Below are 12,455 nucleotides of genomic sequence, written 5' to 3'. Positions count from 1 at the left end.
ACAAGCAGCTCAAAAAACCTGAAATGCTTTTCAGGATCAATGATTTGACTCAAGCAGAAAAGGTTATTAAGATGCACATGGTTTTAATGTATAACATAAATTCTGAATGCATTTTTAATATTAAATCCGATCTACCCTCTTCAGATTCCTTGGTGTGTAGTTGTGAATAATGGCCTTGATTTCCAGTTGTTCACCGCGCACAGCTGAATAAGGGATCTTGAGGTCAATGAAAAATGGTTTAAAAACTATAATCTCCTCAGGTTCTGCCACACAGATGCCTTTGAGGAGGAACACAGACACACAGAAGGGTTTAAAGCAGCAGCTCTTGGATGATGACGATGATGATTTTCAGACCATGTATCCTGTGTTTGCAGCTTCATCTTACCAAGTGTTGGTGACAGACTGACAGCCAAGATCTGCCAGGTAGTAATAGAGTCTTTCAAGTAGATCACTTTATCTCTGACTGGTGCTGGACTGAGATATGAGGAAAAATAAAATAAAAATTGTTGAAGTACTCTTCAAATGGTTGTTTACTATCAGACACACACACACACACACACACAAACACACGCACACTGTGTCACCAACAGCTCAAGTTGAATGAGATAATTTGCTATGAGTCACTAGTGGGGTGAACGGGGCTAAACTCACAGCTTTTCACAGTCTAAAAGTCTCCTACTCACCAATTCTCACATAGATCAATCTCTTCCCAAAGCCAACTCTCAGGGAACTGAGTACGTGACACAATCTCATCAGAGTCTGTATAATATTCATCATCATCATCACCTGTTGTAACAGATAAAAATGTGACAGAATATACATTTTAGAGCAAAAGGAAACAAACAAGTCAAGTAAAAATGTATTAGGGACCCTATTGTATTTGTACGGCTTTACAAAAAAAGTTTCTGCCCTAAAAGGGTCTGGGCGTCAGAGACCGTTAAGTCGTAGGGATCTCAAAACTATTGGAATGTTTCCAAATGGCACGCTCAGATCACTGCACTGTTATGGCTGTGCAGTGGCACTGCTTTTTTTAATTAAATTCCTTCCTGTGACAGCATGCCCATCTCAGTGCTTCGTTCCAAACTTGCTCTCGCTATGTCAGAGGGCGAGCCCACCCATCTTCCGTCTCCGGCACCCCTCAAGCCCCGAAGGAAGAAGTGGCGCGAGCAACGACTCCACGAGCGCAGTGATATGAAGGCGTGCATGACGGGCCCGTCCCCGCATGCCTCGCCCACACCAGAATCTGACACTTCACCAGTGCTGTTTGTCAAGAGCAATCAACGCCCCTCTCTCAAAGCAGCCGACCTCGTCTCTTTCGGCGGATTGGTGGGGGAATTTGATGATGCAGTTTCTGTGGCGGCATCTGAGAGTGAGGATTGGTCGGGCTCCGCGGACCCCACCCCTCTCTCTCAGCCTGAACGAGTCGACACCAGAGCGACTATTGACGCCGAGGTTCTCCATGTCATTACTCGCGCTGTCGACAAGCTGGGTCGACTGGCTACCACCAGAAGAGCCCACTAGAAGCCGCCTCAATGAGTGGTTCCTGCCGGGGCACCAGCAAACCCCTCGTCAGCGTTCTGCTCTGTTTTTTCCAGAAGTTCACGAGGAGCTCACAAAATCATGGCACGCGCCCTTTTCAACACGCACGCGCTCTCTTCTGCCTCTTTGACGCTCTCATCTGTTGACGGCGCTGAGGAAAAAGGATATGTGAAGCTCCCGCCACTGGAAGAAACGGTCACCGCCCATTTGTGTCCTCCCACTGCTGGCAGTTGGAGAGCAAAGGCCGCGCACCCATCTAAGCCTGCGGACTGTGCATACTCCGCCGCTGGCCAGGCTGCTTCTGCTTTACACACCATGGCGGTCCTCCAGGTGTTTCAGGCAAAACTCCTCCGTGCTATGGATGAGTCAGGACCTGACCCAGACACCTTCAGAGACCTCCACAGCGCCACAGACCTGGCCCTGTGGGCTACCAAGACCACCGCTCAGGCCATCGGCCGCAACATGGCCAGCCTAGTGGTGCTGGAGCGCACCACTTATGGCTTAATCTGACAGAGATCAGGGACGCGGACAGAACCACCTTCCTCGACTCGCCAGTCTCCACTTCAGGTCTCTTCAGGGGCGCATTCATCCTTCTGTTAGGGGGTTTGCGGAACGTTTCACAGAAGCTCAGAAGGCATCCACTGCCATGAAGCACTTCCTCCCCAAGCGCTCCAGCTCTGCTTCACGGCACCCCAAGAGCATGCCGCAGCCAGAGAAACCAGCGCCTCAGGTCCCCCAGCCCCGCCCAGTGGCTGAGACCAATCAGCGCTTCAAACCTGCAAAGCGCTACCCGCTCCCCAAACGCCAGGGCCCACGGCCAAAACTCACGCTGGACCATGAGCCTAGGAAGTAGTCCTAGCCGGAGGAAAGAGAGGGCCATGTCCCGCAGTGGCCGGCCCACCCCTGAAGATTGCTCGAGTGCATCTCAGAGCCCCCTCTTCAGTTCAGGCGGCTGGAGATGTGTTAATTGCAGAACATGGGCCCGTCCTTCGCACACCTGCACCCAAACGCTGTTTTAACAGCGACCCACACAGAGCACAAATCAAGCAAATTTCTTCACAAAAACATCTGGGAGGTCGGGCCCCAGAGTCTTGGCGTTCCGCCTCCAGATGCAAACCAACCCCTGGCCTCTCAGGCCCAGGCCTGGCAGGCCATCCCCAAAGTGTCAGGCTGGGTTATGAATATCATAAAGCAGGGTTACTCGCTTCAGTTCGCCCGCAGACCCCCACGCTTTCGTGCTATAATCTACACTTTGGTAAGGAGCAGTGTGTCTCACGTCTTACGCACCGAAATGTTAAGTCTGCTGGCGAAAGAGGCTATCGAGATAGTTCCCACTTCCCAAAGCGAGTCAGGCTTCTACAGCCGTTATTTTCTCGTTCCGAACAAAGACGGCGGCCTGAGACCCATTTTAGATCTCAGACACCTGAACAAGGCCCTCATGGTACAGCCATTCAGGATGCTCACGACCAGACATATCCTGGCGCAAATTCGCCCAGGAGACTGGTTCTTCTCAGTAGATCTGAAAGATGCTTACTTTCATATCCAAGTGATCCCCCGTCACAGGCCATTCTTGAGATTCACCTTCGAGGGGCAGACATATAAATACACAGTCCCACCATTCGGACTGTCTCTAGCGCCTCGTACATTCACGAAGTGCATGGATGCGGCTCTCTCCCCCTGAGAATGCGCATTCTGAATTACCTCGACGACTGGCTCATACTGGCCCAGTCGGAGGCGGAGTCCCTTACTCACAAAACCTGGCTCCTCGGACATCTAGATTGCCTTGGGCTCAGAGTGAACTTTTCCAAGAGTATGCTGTCCCCCAGCCAACGGATCACGTTCCTGGGAACAGTTCTCAACTCCGTGCATATGAAAGCATGGCCCACACCAGACCGGGCTCTCTCAATCCAGCGTCTCGCTGCTTCGTTCAAAGTGGGCTCTCTCATGCCCCTCAGAACGTTTCAAAGGGCTCTGGGCCTTATGGCCTCTGCATCGTCAGTACTCCAACTAGGAAGGCTATTTCAACAGACGCTTCCAACCTCGGTTGGGGAGCCCTGTACGAGGGCAGGCCTGCCTCCGGCCTCTGGCGGCCGGCTGGTCAGCTCTGTCCACTTTTGCAAAATTATTGCAGGCACGAGTCCTTTCCATCTAGGACCCTGGCCCCTATGGGTCCAGACCTATATATCTGAGGCTCCCCCACTGTGGCCCTCTGCACTTATCACTATATGCAGTATATAACATCCTGGGACCCAACACTTCTGGTCTATGATGGTTCGGACTACTCCGTTATAAGTCCCGGGCCTCCCTGGACATCTTCAGAGTAGTCATCGGCTAATAGCATGGCGTTTTAAAATGGGTTCCCATAGCGTATGCAATGCAATACGAGTGAACCGTTCTCAAAAGGGAACGTACTCGGGTAACCTTGGTTCCCTGAGAGATAAGGGAACGAGTATTGCGTTGCCAGCCGTGCTATTTTGCTCATGTCAGGTGCTTTGCTTCAGTCGATTTAACCTGTCTCTATGGCGATATTCTGCAGAATTTATACCCTTCAGCCACGCCAATATTGGCGCGCTCAAGACGAGCAATGCGGCAAGCGCTCTGATTGGATCGCGCGTCCTTGCTGGATCGCCATAGGTTTGTGCAGTTGCCGCAGCACAGCCAATCAGCATGCTTCAGCCAGCTATGATGTGCTCGCTGTGCAGTTGCACCGAGTTTTAAAATAAAGGCTTCAATATTCTCGAGAAAAGGAGTTTTCCCATAGCGTTTGCAACGCAATACTCGTTTCCCTTATCTCTCAGGGAACTGAGGTTACGTAAGTAACCGAGTACATTAGTTTACTTCAGAGGTGTTCAGCGCATGAGTGCCCTATTGATGAGGTTCCAGTGGGCGTGAAAGATTGTGCACAATATTTTATATATAGTAATACAGATATTTAAAGGCTATTAAAAACGAGGAAATAGTCATTTTATTATAATATATAGCTATATAATTCTCATCTCACACATCATTGATCTGCATTCATATGTTTTCTATGCTATAATGTATTTCTATAATAAAAGACATATGCAGTATGATATGATATGATCTAATATATTATATATCTTACCTTTCAAGCAATGTTGAAGCAAAATGACTAAACAAAACAAACTTTTACAGCCGTTATCTTTGCAAGCACAGACTGTATTTAGTTTAATCAGTATTTATTTTTATTATATAACTAGCATCAAAAAAACATAGTTCTTATTCACAGTGATTAAAGATTATTAAAGATTGAAAAAAAATTGCACAACCACCAGATAGGTAGTGATATGCACTATGAAGAAGTATGAAAGTAGTATGACACGCTTTTTCTTAGCATCCGTTTCTATGGTGACTCGTCAATTCGTCGCTCTGTTGTGAATGTCTGGTGTGTTAAAGCTGCAGTCGGCAAGTCTGGCAGATTGAGTGGACTTAGCCAAAATTTTGAATGTTTACAACTCTCATGCCCCTCCCCCACTACCAACGAGCACCCGCCCATCGTCAGTGCGTGTGTACCTGATTTTCTGTGAACGTGTCCATCTCTTCAGCATCGATCAACACCATGGACTCGGAGGTAGGCTGGCCTGGCTAATCTATCCATAGATAGCAATAACCGAGGAATTGGAAGCTTGTTAGTAGATTTTCTCTCCGCCATCACGCTTTGTACAATCTTCAGGCGAACTTCAGGCATGTCGTGTGCATGTGATATTGTAATGTGCGCGTCTGCGCGAGGGAGGGGGGATCTGTGGCGTGTGATTGACAGTCAGATCTCACACCCCCCTGCGCTGATTGGACCCGATGAGACGGGAGCGGTGGATTTTTGCAAAACAAATAACACGCTCCAGATGGAGTTAGAAGCTCGTTTTTTTTTTCTAAAACCACCTTATTTATGTTGTTCTGTCGGATTATAGTGTCAATTTCACTGAATTTGATCAAAAAAATTTTGCCGACGGCAGCTTTAACCATGAATATACTGATTTGGATGAACTTACTCCTGGACATGTTTTTGGAACCAGCATACCTCGAGTAAGCAAGGTTTGGTTTAATCAACCGAGAGTTCAGGGTATGATTGACGGTAAGATAACCTTGCTTTCTGGAACACTCCTCAGTTGTTGTTCTTGTGTTTCTCTTTAGTTGTTCCTCTTTCCTTCAGTGATTCTGCTCATTAGCATCAGATGTCACCACAAATCATCACTTTATTAAGCACTTAATTATCCCTTTAACTTTAACACTGTTTCAGTGTTACTTTAACACTCTGTAGAGTGGGGCCATATGTGCTCTGAGCAGTGTAGATTTAACACTGGGGATTTTGCTGTGTACTTACTGCGAGCCAGAATCATTTCCTCTTCTTCTGTCTTCATGCTTTTGCGTGTTTTCATCTCTTTGCAGCATTGCAGGAAGGCCTGGACACAGTCTGGCCCATCTACAATATACGTGGCTCTTCGTTCACAGGTGTAGCCGAGTTTATTATCCCTCATCCCATCAAAGCAGCACTGCTTCTGTTCACCAGAGTATTGACCAGCTGAGAAGACAATGAACAATGTAGGAGAACATGGTGAGAACTACTATGGGGAAAGACAAAGTTTCCATAAAACATGAACCGTGAAGTGAAAGGTTCAGGATCTTTAACAGTAAAAACAAAAAACAAAAAAAAAACAATCCCTTTCTGATTTACATTGCAAAAGTAAAATCTGAGTAAATTTCAGTTCCTCACCCAGTGTACCAGTGATTTGCAGGAGACTCTCAGCTCTTCGTTTTCTCTTTGCAGTGGCGGGACACTCAGGCTCTAGAAGACAATTAATTAGAATTAATTAGTATATTTTAAAAATCACTTTTTTCACAACATTTGATTTTTTTATTTTCAGCTTTTTTAAAAACTTACTTCTATGTACTGGTATTGCAAAACCACTTGTTTTTTTATTTGACTAACTACATTGGTTGTCTTTGTGTCATGTCACCAGTGTCGGCTCCACGAGTAGACCCTAGGGGGCCTGTCCCGGCCACTTCAGTTACTATACTCCTTACATTGATGCTTTCCTCCGGACCACGGTTTCAACCGTGATTTCTCCTCTGTAGTCTCTGCATCCTTTCCCCCATTAAACACTTCTCTTCTCTTGATGTCAATGAAGCAACTGACATTCTATGTTCAGCCTCAACTTTCTGCCTTGATAATATCTGTCTTCTCATCTCCAGGCCAGCATGTGCAACACCCTTCAGCCCCTGATCCCCTCCACCCTACTACAGGAGATCTCACTGACTTTGCTCGCTCTGACTCCCATAATCCACACACCTCACTATTGCCAGCTTTCCCACCGCATTTAAGCAGGCTCCGAAAACCACACTGCTTAGAGACTGTTTGTTTTTTATTTAAGGGGCTACCGGAGGAGTTTTGAGATCTATAGTCAAAATTAGACTCGACCCTCCCTTCGCCAGCAATACTTTTTTTATGACTCTTGTGGTGGCAAACAATTTTCTGAATAAGAGACAAACAGGTATCAATTGTCTTTAACAATTATTTATTCCCTTGCAAGTGTAGTGAAGTGCTGCTGTTGGGTAGCACCTCGTTTGCATGTGTTGACTCCGCCCTAGAGGCCCGCAGGTAATCAGCGTCTGATTCATACGGGCAGGGCCGGTTCTAGACATTAGGAGGCCCTAGGCAAAATTCATGTTGGAGGCCCCCCACCCCCAATAAAAAAACACTTGAAACAAATATGATTCCTAACCTTTTTATTTATACAACATTTAATTTTAAAAGCAGTATATTTTTACTTACACAGTACATAAGTTTGGACACATTACTATTTTTAATGTTTTTGAAAGAAGTCTCTTATGCTCATCAAGCCTGGATTTATTTGATCAAAAATACAGAAAAATAATATAGTGAAATATTATTAAAATTTAAAATAATGGTTTTCTATTTTACTATACTTTATATTTCTGTGATGCAAAGCTGAATTTAGTGTCACGTGATCCTTCAGAAAACTTTATAATATTCTGATTTATTATCAAATGTTAGAAATGGTGCTTAATATTTATTTTATAACCTGTGATACTTTTTTTCAGGATTTTTGATTATTAAAAAGTTGTTTTAAAAATGTCTTCACTATCACTTTTTATATATTTAACACATCCTTTCTGAATATTCCTCTTTTTTTTCTGTATTTTTGATCAAATAAATGCAGGCTTGTAGAGCATAATAATCAAAAACATTAAAAATAGTAATGGGTCCAGACTTTTACCGGTACTGTATGTACATATTAATCAAACTTTATCTAAGGTAATCTCTTTTTTGTTTAATGAAGATGTTATTGTTGTTGTTGTTGTTATTTTGCTGTTTTATTCAATTTATTCACAGTTCCAGAATCCCACTTCAGTAGATGAGCATATGTGCTTTATTGCATTGCTACCTTAAATATGCTATACACAAATCAAGTGGAAGAGAAAGACACGATCGCTACTGAGCAGAAAAAAAATATATAAACTGATATCATTGGCGTAATGTCAGGGTATAATCTAATCAGCAGCAGAATTTAGAAGATAGACCCATAGATATGAGATCCTTTATTTGAAACATTTAAAAATGTTGTAGTGTGTTGGCTTTTTAACTTAGAATAAAGACGTCTTGTCTTTTAATTTTGTAGCTTTTTTACTAGTCAGCTCCCGACGCGATGTTATTCATTGTACGCGCAAATTCAAAGCGTCACGTCTGGGCACGTTAATGACGCTCGCGCTCTTTTAAACTCGTAATAAAGCGGTGAATGATTTTTCCAGAAATGACGCTGATCAGTACAAGTTTATATTTAGAATACATTGCAATCACTCCAAAATAGATGACGACAACTCACACACCTGCATTATGAGCTGTGCTTCTTTGTGTGCTTATTAGGCTTTTGCCTCGCAGCACCTGATGGATGCGTTCGTTACATACTTTCAGAAGCCGGCACCCGCTTTGTAACGGACACATTAATTGGTTTAACTGCAGTAATGTAACAGTCTATGGTCAAGATAAACATCGTCACTATTTTTAGTTAATTAATAAATATTGAAATAAATTGTAGATAGGCCTATTACTTTTATTTTTTTTGTCCCTCTGTCTGGGCCCCATCCCGCCAATCGGGCCCTAGGCACGTGCCTAGTTTGCCTTTGCGTTAATCCGGCTCTGCATAGGGGTATATCAAGGTGGCTGTTTGGCCACCGGACATTGCGTTGATGTGTGACTGTTTCGCTGGCGCGTTATTTCTCTGCGTTCATCCTGGCTGGAGTTGCCCTGCGGTTTGTGGATAAGCACATGTGGTGCTGAGTGTTTGAAGTCGTTGTGTCTTCATTCTGGCTGGAGGTGAGTGTGACGGCAGCTGGTTATTATTGCTCGAATCTACCGGACGCTAAACGGTTAACAACGTTACTCTTGTCAGGTGCTGTGCGGCTTGTGGAGAAGCGCGTGTTCAAGCCGAGTGTTTACAGTGGTTGGTGAACGCGCGCCGTTTGCCGCATACAAACGCACGTCATACTACTACAATAATCATCGCTGGTGTATTGCTGTTTGGCTTTCTGGTAAGTGTCTTTGTGGCTCTTGTGGTCGTATTTATTTTGAGTAATCTTTAGTCATGGGGTTATGTGTATTTCAGCTCGCCTTGGTATTATTTGGTTCTCACTCTGTTGCTGCCGGACGAATGACGCGATCGCCGCATGTTGGTGTGATCACTGTATTATAATGATGAGCCAGTAGCCTACGGTGTATATTTTAGTTCACATCCGGGCTTTTGCAGGTGAATGAATCTGCTGTTATAAAAGTACGTGAAGACTGCTGCTCGGATTGGGACTTTCATTGCTGCTGTTTTGTTCCCAATATCTTTTACTTTTGTTTATTGTTTTATTTCAATAATCTGCTGGCCAGTAGTGGCTCTCCTGTGAGCACGCCCAGTATTCAATATATTTGAGTTAGTTTGCTTTATTATTGGGATAATTTAACTTCATTTATTTTGTTTGTTTTTGATCTCTTATGGGTTCGCCCTGTATTCCTTTTGTGAATAATATTTGCATTACTTAATAATTTTGTGAGTGATCCTCAGCCTGTCAGAGGAAAGAGGGTTGTGGGTGTTAGCCGGCCTGTGAAGCGGGACAGGCTGGTGACTGTAAACCAATGTATTGAAAACCTTACTGAAGCCCATAACTGCAAGTTTGAGTGCATCATATATTTTGTTTTGTGGTATTGTGGTTGTGCCTTGTAAATTAGAATTCATGTAAACTATTTATTTTGTTGTAATTCGCTTTTCTTGTCTTTCAGGCACTGTGAGTCCGGAGCAGGAGAGCTAGTTGCTCTATTTTGGTGGTGGGGCCTGATGCACCGTGTGTGTGTGGTCTATAACCTATAGTGATTGATCTTGGTTGATGTGAGGGTGCAGTGTAGTGCATATGTTTGTGCTTCTCAACCATTGCTGATGTGGAGAAGTTTGGCACTAGCTCATCCTGCTTCCGGTAATCACAAGTCCTGATAAGTCTGTATTGTTATTGTGTGTCTGTGTGGGTGTGTGTGTGGAGTGATGATTGATCCCAATTGCCGCATATTTTTATATTTTACATTTGTCCAATAAAGAATATTTTTGTATTTTCTTATACCCACGTCTCCAATTCTTTGTGTAAGGGAAACACTGAACCTGTGTGTCCTCATTAGGATACTTCTCTGGTTTAGTGACCAGGGTGGCGTAGTCGACTCTTCTTTAAACCTCTTTCCGTAATAAACCTACTGTTCGCCACACAAGGAAAGGTCAGCAGTCATACAGTCATTACAAAGTGCCTGCAGAGTGTGACTACTAGGGCTGTGCGATATATATCGTGAGATTGTTATGCGCATCTCATCAGTAAAGCCGGTTCCTTGATTAGTAGTAAATTACCATCACATGCTTTCAGATGGAGCGGCATTTACTACAAAGAGCCGTAGTTAACTGACAAGCTGAGCCATATCGCATTAATATCGCGGACGTATCGCCAGCGATACTTAATGCGATATGGCTCAGCTTGTCAGTTAACTACGGCTCTTTGTACACAGCGAAACATCCAGTGTTAAATTAACACTCCTGGGAGTGTATGAGTCCACACTCAAGAGTGTTTAAGTTAATGAGATAATTAAGTGATTAATTTAGTGATGATTGAACATTATTGAAGACACCTGATGTTAACAAGCAGAATCACTGAAGAAGAAAATATCAAATTGTAAGTTACCATTAAGGTGATGGGTGTTTGCTTTAGTTGGGCTCTAGACAGAGCCGGATTAACGCAAAGGCAAACTAGGCACGTGCCTAGGGCCCGATTGGCGGGATGGGGCCCAGACAGAGGGACAAAAAAAATAAAAGTAATAGGCCTATCTACAATTTATTTCAATATTTATTAATTAACTAAAAATAGTGACGATGTTTATCTTGACCATAGACTGTTACATTACTGCAGTTAAACCAATTAATGTGTCCGTTACAAAGCGGGTGCCGGCTTCTGAAAGTATGTAACGAACGCATCCATCAGGTGCTGCGAGGCAAAAGCCTAATAAGCACACAAAGAAGCACAGCTCATAATGCAGGTGTGTGAGTTGTCGTCATCTATTTTGGAGTGATTGCAATGTATTCTAAATATAAACTTGTACTGATCAGCGTCATTTCTGGAAAAATCATTCACCGCTTTATTACGAGTTTAAAAGAGCGCGAGCGTCATTAACGTGCCCAGACGTGACGCTTTGAATTTGCGCGTACAATGAATAACATCGCGTCGGGAGCTGACTAGTAAAAAAGCTACAAAATTAAAAGACAAGACGTCTTTATTCTAAGTTAAAAAGCCAACACACTACAACATTTTTAAATGTTTCAAATAAAGGATCTCATATCTATGGGTCTATCTTCTAAATTCTGCTGCTGATTAGATTATACCCTGACATTACGCCAATGATATCAGTTTATATATTTTTTTTCTGCTCAGTAGCGATCGTGTCTTTCTCTTCCACTTGATTTGTGTATAGCATATTTAAGGTAGCAATGCAATAAAGCACATATGCTCATCTACTGAAGTGGGATTCTGGAACTGTGAATAAATTGAATAAAACAGCAAAATAACAACAACAACAACAATAACATCTTCATTAAACAAAAAAGAGATTACCTTAGATAAAGTTTGATTAATATGTACATACAGTACCGGTAAAAGTCTGGACCCATTACTATTTTTAATGTTTTTGATTATTATGCTCTACAAGCCTGCATTTATTTGATCAAAAATACAGAAAAAAAAGAGGAATATTCAGAAAGGATGTGTTAAATATATAAAAAGTGATAGTGAAGACATTTTTAAAACAACTTTTTAATAATCAAAAATCCTGAAAAAAAGTATCACAGGTTATAAAATAAATATTAAGCACCATTTCTAACATTTGATAATAAATCAGAATATTATAAAGTTTTCTGAAGGATCACGTGACACTAAATTCAGCTTTGCATCACAGAAATATAAAGTATAGTAAAATAGAAAACCATTATTTTAAATTTTAATAATATTTCACTATATTATTTTTCTGTATTTTTGATCAAATAAATCCAGGCTTGATGAGCATAAGAGACTTCTTTCAAAAACATTAAAAATAGTAATGTGTCCAAACTTATGTACTGTGTAAGTAAAAATATACTGCTTTTAAAATTAAATGTTGTATAAATAAAAAGGTTAGGAATCATATTTGTTTCAAGTGTTTTTTTATTGGGGGTGGGGGGCCTCCAACATGAATTTTGCCTAGGGCCTCCTAATGTCTAGAACCGGCCCTGGCTCTAGACCATTATATGTGTACTTTAGATTTTATTTGGCTGCTGTATCTGAGTTATAACTGACAGATAAACAAAGAAAAAAAAAGTGATCTGATGGTGTAG

At 42.7% G+C, this 12,455-nt stretch overlaps 1 protein-coding gene across 1 annotated transcript in view; it reads right to left on the bottom strand.

Annotated features, from left to right (window-relative positions):
- LOC308688217 (complement C3-like) overlaps positions 1–12,455 on the bottom strand; it is a 108,706-nt gene that overhangs the window by 74,742 nt on the left and 21,509 nt on the right. The window contains exons 16-20 of the mRNA XM_081361142.1: positions 6,272–6,343; positions 5,882–6,079; positions 684–786; positions 386–474; positions 136–278 (exon numbers count right to left, since the gene is read on the bottom strand). Coding sequence (XP_081217268.1) covers positions 136–278; positions 386–474; positions 684–786; positions 5,882–6,079; positions 6,272–6,343 — 605 coding nt within the window. The remainder of the gene's footprint in view (positions 1–135; positions 279–385; positions 475–683; positions 787–5,881; positions 6,080–6,271; positions 6,344–12,455) is intronic.

The sequence above is a fragment of the Scardinius erythrophthalmus genome, assembly GCF_964197995.2.
Source record: "Scardinius erythrophthalmus genome assembly, chromosome: 3".
Lineage (NCBI taxonomy): Eukaryota > Metazoa > Chordata > Actinopteri > Cypriniformes > Leuciscidae > Scardinius > Scardinius erythrophthalmus.
This window is presented reverse-complemented; position numbering and strand designations above follow the sequence as displayed.